The sequence below is a fragment of the Camellia sinensis genome, chromosome 5, assembly GCF_055761805.1.
Source record: "Camellia sinensis isolate YWXY chromosome 5, ASM5576180v1, whole genome shotgun sequence".
NCBI lineage: Eukaryota > Viridiplantae > Streptophyta > Magnoliopsida > Ericales > Theaceae > Camellia > Camellia sinensis.
The window spans coordinates 209,156,139-209,166,160 of NC_138965.1; the positions used below are offsets into that span (position 1 = coordinate 209,156,139).

Here is a 10,022-nt window from a genome sequence, read left to right on the forward strand (position 1 = left end):
TTATTTGTTATGAAATTAAAAATTTTTGGAGGCATTATATAATTTCTAAAACTATAGAGGTAATTTTTAATTTAAATAAATCTCAAACAACATTTGTAATTTACCCTTATTTTTATTTTGACTTTACATATTTTAAGTTTTTAAAATTTTTGTATAATAATAGACACAATATAATATAAAAAAATATTATTATATTAAAATTTATATTTATATAATAAATATTGTAAAATATATAATAAAATATTTTTCGATCGTGTGATTTTTAATATCAATTTTTATCTAATTTTAAATATAAATTAATTTTTAAAACAAATTTGAAGGCAAAAAAATAAATAAATAAAATATCAAACAAAAACTCTCTCAATTCTAAAGTAATGATTCTTTTTAAGAACCTAACTTTTTTTACAGTACAATTATTATATTTTAAAATATTATTTTTTTAAAATTATCCTTTAATAGTAATTTTTTAAAAATATTAATTATTATAATTGTATTTTTTGTGTTATTAATAAATTTTAAAAAGAGTAAAATAATAAATTTATATTGTTTTATTTCTTAATTTTTGAAAAAAAAACTAATATTTTAAAATAATAAAAAATAAAATATAAAAGTAATATTTTGGAACCAAGAAGCAAGGATCTCTTCCTTGACTTTCCTATTTGACTCCCTACTTGATGGGTCATTGAGTTCATTTTTTGGTCTAATTAAAGGGTGTAATTTTAACCCAGCCCGGCCTGGCCTATCCCATGTTGGGCTTTGCGGGCTCCCGCCAAAAAAATCAGGTCGGGCCGGACCGACCCACGGGCCAAAAAACTAGGCCCAGGCCCAGAGATATTCGAGTTTGGGGGGCCCAATGGGCCGAGCATCGGGCCAGGCCCTTGCGCTTGGGCCTGGGCTCGGGCTTTGGACGAGCCTAAACAAATTTTTTTATTTTTTTCACCAAAATTTTATTATTTTTCATTAAAAATAACACTAGGCATCGGGTGGGCCGGGCTTTTGGACGGGCCTTTAGCGGGCCAAGCAGGTCGGGCCCACAGGCCAGGCCAGGCTTCAAAACAATGGCCCAGGCCCGGGCCCAAGGCCTCGGACTAGGCTTGGGCTCGGGCCTAAACAGGCCGGGCCCACCTCAGGTCGCCGGCGGGCCATGAGCCAAAATTACACCCCTAGTCTAATTTAGATGATTCGAACTATTTATATTTTAGAATTTATCATGTACATCATACCTGTAAAAAATCAAAATGATCAAATATCGAAAGAATTAAAAACCGTTTATTAAAGAAATTTAACAAATAGTTTCATTGTTTAATAAAACTTTTAATTCATATAATTTTTGATATTCGATCGATTTAATTTTTTACAAATATAATATATATGATAAATTTTAAAATATAACCTATTTAAATTATCAAAATTAAACCCAAAAATCAACTCAAAAACCCATCAAGTAAGAAATTAAAGTAGGGTGGCTAGGGAGGGATCCTTGCTCCCAAGAGTATACTCAATGGAAAATGAGTGGGAGCACTAGTTAGTATTACTACTAATAATATAGTAGTAGGCTTTATCATAAATAATTTGATATTTTAATCTTGATATTATATTTTTTTTTTATTGAATACTATGTTATTAACCCAATATCAAATTCCATCACAGTTTCCACATGCGACCTGAAACAAAATTCCAAACCCAAACAAACCTAACCCACATCGGACTCATATCCGGCGACGACCCACCGAAGAGAGAGAAGATCTCCGATGGGGTACACCGCCGCCGCCGCCACCGCCACCACCACCACCACAAACACCACAGACGGCGGCGATTCAGAGTCAATCTCTCTCCTCCAAGCCGAGAAAATCCCAAAAGACTCATTCCACTTAGCCTACCTCATCTACTTCACCCTCGGCACCGGCTACCTCCTCCCCTGGAACGCTTTCATCACCGCCGTCGATTACTTCTCCTACCTCTACCCTGACGCCTCCGTCGACCGCGTCTTCTCCGTCGCCTACATGGTCGTCGGCGTCATCTCCCTCCTCTTCATCGTCTTCTACGCCCACAAATCCGATTCCTACATTCGCATCAATGTTGGTCTTGCTCTCTTCGTTGTCTCTCTACTCGTTGTTCCGATCATGGATGTGGTCTACATTAAGGGTCGGGTTGGCATCTATGATGGGTTCTATGTGACTACGGCCGCGGTGGCTCTTTCGGGTATCGCCGATGCGTTGGTTCAGGGTGGGATCATTGGGGCTGCTGGTCAGTTGCCTGATCGGTATATGCAGGCTGTTGTTGCTGGCACTGCTGCTTCAGGTACTGATCTAATCGAAAATGTAACGTGTTTTTGGTTTTGGGTATTTTTGGGGATTGGAAACCAGAGTGTTTTTGTTTTTTGGGGTTTTCTAAATGTCCAATTTTCATCAAGTGTGATCTTGAGCTTGTTTTGGATATTGGGTATTTTCTGAAATTGGAAACAGAGTATTTTGATTATTGGGTCTTGGGAGGGTATGGCTTCTATCCAGTTCGGAATCAGATTAGACCGTGCTGTTGGGGCCGGATCAGATTGGACCGTGCTGTTGGGCTCGTGAGGGCTACTACGGGTCTCGTTTTGATAATCTGAACCGTTCTCACGGGTCTCGATTTGATAATCTAAATCGTTCAATGTGTATAGAACTCGTCGAGTACTATGTGTTTATAAAAAAATCACGTTGATCGGATATTGATAGCTGTGTGATCAAAAAAAAGTTTTTTTGTCAACCATTAATTTGTTCACTGTTTAATTTTGTTAATACGAAACTGATTTGATCATATAACTATCGATATCCGATCAACGTGATTTTTTTCAGGCATATAATACTCGACGAGTTCTACAAATTAAACGGTTTAGATTATCAAAATAGGACCCGTGAGCCCCTATGGGCCCAATATCACGGTCTAGTCTGGACTGAAGCCATACCCTTTCTGGGATTGGAAACAAAGGGTGTTTTTTTTAAATTATTATTAATAAACGTCAATTTTTCATGAAAAATGATCTTGACCTTGTTTTGGATATTGGGTGTTTTCTGGGATTGGAAAACAGTTTTTTTTTTTTTTTTTTTTTTTTGGGGGGGGGGGGGGGGGCGGGGGTTTAAATGTCAAATTTTCATGAGGTGTGATCTGAGTTGCTTTGCTCTTGCTGTGAGTTTGTTTACTATTGCAAAATGTCATACAAAATTTAAATCTATAAAAATTAGGGCCTTGCTTTTTGTTACCATTTCTTCATGAGTTCACTATTGCTTTTGATTATCATTAGTTGATTTTAAGTTTGCAGTTTTTGCTACAAACACAAAATACACATAAATGGGGAAAAAAAGATCTTATAGGGTTTGTTTAATTTTGAAAAATCTTATCCTCCATATACATTATGGGTATGCTTCTGTGACCGATTTATATATTTCTAGACTTATTCCGCATTAGTTGATCCCTTTTTACCTAGTTATCTACTACTGTGTCATGATTTAACCAAAAATGGCAGGTGGCTTTATTTAGTTACAGTACAGCTTTTCTTACTAACAATTTGATGAACAAACATAATGCAAAGAAGACAGCTTTAAAGAAAATCAGTAAAGTCCCATTACGTCAAATACTTCATTATTTGTGTCCTATGAAGCACGGATACTTCAAAAAGGGTGACGTATCCGTATCGGATACTTATCGGATACCGATACGTATCGGATACTCGCGGATACGTATCGGATATTTTTAAAAGTATCGGATACTTCTTAATTAATTTTTTATTAATTTTGAAGTATCGGATACTTAATTTTAAAGTATCGGATACTCGAAGTTACATATTACTTATAATATTTTGTTTAGTTCTTTGATAAGAGGAATATAGTGAGAGTTAAAGTAATAGAATTTGTCAAATTGATGTATCCTTGTTGTCTCTCTCACTTCTCTCTCGTTTTCTCACTCTCTCACGTTTCTTCTCTCCGCTCTCTTTCTTTTTTTGATGTTGGCATGTAAGGATGATGTTTAATTTGTATTTGCTTTTGCTTTTGCTTTTAGTTTTGGATGTTTTATGAATGTTTGAGCACTTTTAGGTTAATAGGAATCCCTCTCTTTATTTATTAATTTACTTTAAGTTTTATTTTCATGCATATTACATTATTAAAATTATAAATTTTTTTTTTTACGAATGTATCCCCGCTATACCCGTATCATACGTTTTCAAGTTTTGACGTATTGCCATATCCACATCCCCATATCACCATATCCGTATCCGTATCCGTGCTTCGTAGGCTATCATTGATGACTTAAAAAAGTATATTTGCTAAAATTTTTATTTAAGAATAGTTTTTTGGCTTTAGCTAAGGTCTTGTGATATTCACTGATGAAGGGGAACATGTTGAAGCTATTGACCTTGAAGACTCTTAGTTTTATAGGAATCTTTCTTCTTTATCAAGTTGTCTTTTGCTTTAGGTTTTATTTTTATGCATACTGCATTACTAAAAATTGTTAAAATAATATTTTTTACGAACGTATCCCCGCCGTATCCGTATCCTAGTTTTTCAAATTTTGTCGTATCGCCGTATCCGTATCGTATTGTATCCGTATCCCCTATCTGTATCCGTGCTTCCTAGTTTGTGTCTGTTGGTAAGATTTTTATTTGTTTCCTTACTATTGGCAATTTTGTTAGTGGGGTCTTATTTGTGAGGGATTTGAATGAAGTGGAATAATTTTGCAGTAAAACACTACTTGGTAGTCAACTATTAAATGTGTCGTGTTATTGTAGTTCTTTAGATGTTGTATACATTAGTTCACCAAATTGCAGACATGGCAAGTTATTATTCTAATTTAGAAAGGTGAAGGGAGCCAAACACGTAGTATCATTGTGTAAGTTGGCACCCCTTTACTTCGTTGTATACAATGAATTTCATGATTAAGATCAAGGCATATTTGTCTTAGGTATCCCACTTACACATTAAAATATCATATATTCACCACTGCTGATTCTTTAATTAATTTTAGGGAAAGAAATTTCAACAAGTTTCTGTTCTTAATTTTAATGATTACCCGATCTAATAATAGGCTAAAAATATATTAGTGCCGGTTGTGAGGAAAGGCATTGATTATCGATTTTTTAATGAATCCTAACTATTGTGAGAGGTTTTTCGAAGTAGCTAACTTACCTGGATTTGAATCGGGTAAGATAATCAAGTTCAAATGAAATGACACGCTTGATTTTATTTATTTATTATTTTTTAATTCAAATCCTTATGCTCTATGTTCCTATCTTACCTGGATTACAAATACATTCAGTTATGTGTCATTTCATTTGAACTTGATTCGGTTCAAGTTTGTGAAAAAAAAAAAATGATTTAGGGAAAAATCGTTAAGAAGCAAAAAGAAGAATCACATTCTATTCAATATTAGACCTTCGAACAGAAAGTCATTCAAAACGTAATTAGGATGGAATATGCTCTGGGATGGACGGATTCAAACCTTAAAATAATGGGACCAAAACCTGTTGCCTTACCACTTGGCCACATCCCATTTTAATTTCTATTCGACACTAATAAAGAATAATGTTGGTGTTGATTGATCGTCAGGTCAAAGTCTGAATATCTAATCTATAGAATAGATTAGATTGTTGGTAGTATTTGACACATTGAATTTATTGATTATTACATATAATCCAATTAAGATACCGTGTGAAATTAAAATTTCTTCTATTCTCCTTTGAAAATGGCAGGATTTTTTATCGGGTGAAGTCAAAGAAAAAGAACGATTTTTTTTTTTTGTGTCTACCTTACTTTCTTCTTTTCTATTTATATCAATAACGCAATCAAAGTGCAATTATCTATCTCCAAGGACAAAATTTTTGTTATGCTTTAATATCTTTAGTTTGATGCTGAAAGGCACAACTGAAATTGAACTTCTTTTTATTCTAGTACATACAAGTCTGCCTTAAAGGGCTCAGTAATAGAAGCAGCCTTTCATGCAAGTCCTTAATTTATGTATGCATTTTGGTGTTGGTTTGCATTTTGGTGTTGGTTTGTATGTTACGTATCTAACCATGTGCTTATTTGTATCTGAGTTTGTGTGATTACGGGGAAGAACTGTGTGGAGTTACAACAGTGAAGTTAGTTAATTATAGTAGGTCATAATGAGAAGGTTCAAATCTATTTTGGTGCAAAGTAGTGAAGCAACTTCATCATTGTGGGTTCACATTAAGAAGGTGGACTACACTTTATTGTCTATACATTTTTTATGTAAATGAAAAGCTCAATCCTTTTTATTTTGTTGCCCTCATATGCAAGTTTTGCAAGTGAAATTTCCAACAAAAGCAGCTTAATCTTTTACACATTGACGCAGGTGTCCTTGTTTCATTTCTAAGGATTTTTACCAAGGCTGTATATCCCCAAGACACCAGTGGCCTGAGACAAAGTGCAATTCTCTATTTCATTGTCAGCATTGTTGTGATGATCATATGTGTTGTTTTCTACAATGTGGCACATAGGCTACCAGTTATTAAGTACTACAACGATTTGAAGACTCAAGCTAAAAATGAGCAAGAAGAGAACGGTGTCCTGACCGGGGCACTATGGAGATCAGCCTTGTTCAATATCGTCGGTAGAATCAAATGGTATGGGTTTGGAATCCTCATCATATACGTCGTAACTTTGTCAATATTTCCTGGTTATATCACCGAAGATGTCCATTCCCAGACGCTAAAAGACTGGTACCCAATCCTCCTCCTCACGAGCTACAACGTGTTTGATCTAGTTGGGAAGTCTCTAACCGCTCTCTATCTCCTCGGGAATGCAAGTGTTGCAATTGGTTCGTCGTTTGCAAGATTATTGTTTCTCCCTCTCTTCTGGGGTTGCTTGCACGGTCCTGAAATCTTCCGAACAGAGGTTCCGGTGACATTGCTGACATGTCTTTTGGGCCTCACAAATGGGTACTTGACTAGTGTCTTAATGATTTTGGCTCCCAAAACCGTCCAGCTGCTACATGCCGAGACTGCGGGGATCGTGATGGTTCTACTCTTGGTTGTTGGCCTGGCAATTGGTTCAATCGTGGCGTGGTTTTGGGTCATATGACGCCCTAGCAGTTTCACAATATCCACATAAATCTGGAATGGCCCTTCTGTTGACCTACTGTTTTTCTCATTGTGTAAAAGTCTCTAATCCTTGTGTTGGTAATTCGATCCTCTACTTCCATACTGAAGCAAAGGGTTGTGAAGCTATTAAGCAACTTGAAAATTGTACATTAGTAGCTATCATGTGGGAAAATACCTCTTTCTATTCTTTTTCTTTTTCTTTTTCTTTTTTTTACCTAAAGAAACAGGCCATTAGATTGACTTATCTGTGTGGGAATGTGCAATCAAACTTTGAGGATTGCAACTACCGCTTTTATGTTTCACTACTTGTGAGTTCCACTCGTATAGAAAGAAGTTTAAAATCTGTTGTGATATTTATTACGAGAGTGTTGTATATGGTTCTATTTCTTCCCATGTTTCGCTTTTTCTTCCCATGTTTGGACTATTTCTTGTTGGGTTATTGGGCTTTTGTTCAGTGCTCTACCATTGTTGGATTTTAATTATTCAGATATTGTTAAAATCGATGATACATGTATAATTTTAGATATTAAAATCACATATCATATATTTTGGAGACTAAAGTTTACTTTTAAAGTGAGTTTAAATGACACATATCACATATTTTGCGATTAGAAGTGTAATTTATTAAAGTGGATTTTTATTGACTTCAATGACAGTTTAAATTAGTGGACTAAGCTAAAATATTTTTTATGCACTTAGAATTAAATAGAGGGAATTTTTTTTAGGGTCTTTGGTATTAAAATTTTATAATATAAAGGATATTTAATATTTTTCATAATGTTTAAGGTCCCTCAAATCGATTCAGAGGAAAATTTGATTCAGAAAAAAATTTTCCGGAGAAATTCTGGGAAGGCTAGAGAAATTCTTTGGATTCTAGTCTAGAGATTTTCTCTAGATTTCTAGGCTATCTAGGCTAGATTTTCAGAGAATTTCTCTGATTTTCGCAATAATTTCTTTGGGTTCAAATCATAAAATTTCTCTGTCTTCCCAATCACGATGTGCAATACACAAATTGAACACCCAAATAAGTAACAACAACAACCAATATACATACATTTAGGGAATCTTTCCAAATAAATTATGGGAAGGCTAGAGAAATTATCTGAATTCTAATTTATAGATTTTCTCTTGATTGCCTTCCCAATCACAATGTGCAATACACAAATCGATAACCCAAATAAGCAATAACAATAACCAATATATATATATATATATATATATATAGAGAGAGAGAGAGAGAGAGAGAGAGACTCACTGGATTGTATATCGAAGCCATTGAATTTGGCTCCTATAGAGGTTAAATAGGCGCCCAAGTTGTAGAACACAATCAAATCATTAAGTTGGAGCTCTAGCAGCTTACAATCTATCGTCACTACATCCATTCAATCACAAGTTGGTCCAAATATAGTGGATGGCCATCTCATCCCGCATCCATCCTCTTCATCTTTTGACTGATTAGTAGTAGTGGCTTGAGTGCTATTGATGACCGATCATGGAGTGGGTTATCTCTAGAACATATAATTTTCTCTGGAACCTCAACAATTTCAGAGTTTTCAGATTCTTCACTCCAACGATGAACGGTCTAAAACACTGTCCATTGTAGAACTCTTTGAAGCATATGGTTTTCAGAGATGAAATGGCGGCACCGGGGCCAATAGGTTCACCGCCGTCATTGATGCCACGGAGGCGCTTGATGGAGAGCTCTTTAAGAGAGGAACAGTGATCGAGCACTATGTTCATGCATTTGACTTCGAACATGCAAGATCTACATGAGAACTTCTTCAAATCCTTGCAGTTCTTGGCGAAAACAGCCATGCCGAGGTTGGTGAGCTCGCGGCAACCACAAAGCTTGAGACACATAAGGTTAACGCAACGGAGCAAGGTAAGAACCAGGACGTCATCATCTAGGCTGACAAATCGCCGGTCGCATCGGAGAGCGAGCTTCGTGATGGTGTCGAAGTGAGAGAAGATCGAGGGAGAGAGAAATGAGATTTAATTTAAAAGAGTCAAATTTTTCTGTGCAAAAAGAAAAAAAAGAGTAATCTCATAAAAAAATCAGAATTTCACCATTGTAATAATAGAAATCCTGAATTTTTTATTTCATCAATTTAAATCATAACTTTTGAATTGTTTTCAATCAAAACTATAAGCCTATTTCCATAATGTAGGTGTATATATAATGTTTAAAATATCATTTTTATTAAGTTTAATGATTAAAATATTAATTTTTATGTCAATTTTATTTAATGAAAATAAATAAATAATTTAAAATGAAGACAAATTAAAAATTAAAAATTTAAATTAACAAAATTAAAAATTTAGAATTTATATTATTATAACAGTCAAATCTATTCCCACCAATCACCAAATACAAGCTCCTATATTCCACTATTGTTTTCGGAGTATTTCCTCTCTTTTTTTTGGGTTTAGGTTTTTTTGTGTTTTTTGTGGGTAAATTACAAACAACCTTGAGATTTACTTAAATTATAAATTACTTCATCTAATTCTAAAAATTATATTATGCTCTTTAAGATTTCTAATTTTATATCGAATAGGTATTTTTGTTAATAAATCATCAAGTTAATTAATAGTTTTAATAATGTTAAAATTTTATTTCAATTAATAATTTAGATAATTTTATTATTATATAAGTAAACAGTTAGAAATTTCACATTTAGCGAGGTATTTGTAATTTTTCAAATCACAGAGAACAATTTAGATTTTAAACAAACCTCAAAAGGTGTATTTGTAATTATTCTTTTATTTTTGGTTTCTCATTGGATGTCGGAGCTAGTTTATTCGCATCTTGACTAATTCGTGCTTACGGTGGAAGTATGCTGCTGGCAACGAGATATTACAACTGCCAAGACTCGAACTAAGGAGCAAACTTAGTCAAACCCATAGCCTTACACAATAGTTGACAAGTCAC

At 34.4% G+C, this 10,022-nt stretch overlaps 1 protein-coding gene across 1 annotated transcript; it reads left to right on the forward strand.

Moving 5' to 3' along the window:
- The first annotated feature begins 1,612 nt into the window (after positions 1 to 1,612).
- On the forward strand, positions 1,613 to 7,453 carry LOC114320285 (equilibrative nucleotide transporter 1). Its single transcript, XM_028267427.2, has 2 exons — positions 1,613 to 2,301; positions 6,346 to 7,453. The coding sequence occupies exons 1-2, from the start codon at positions 1,752 to 1,754 to the stop codon at positions 7,071 to 7,073; spliced, it is 1,278 nt and encodes a 425-aa protein (XP_028123228.2). The 5' UTR covers positions 1,613 to 1,751; the 3' UTR covers positions 7,074 to 7,453.
- The last annotated feature ends 2,569 nt before the right edge of the window (positions 7,454 to 10,022 follow it).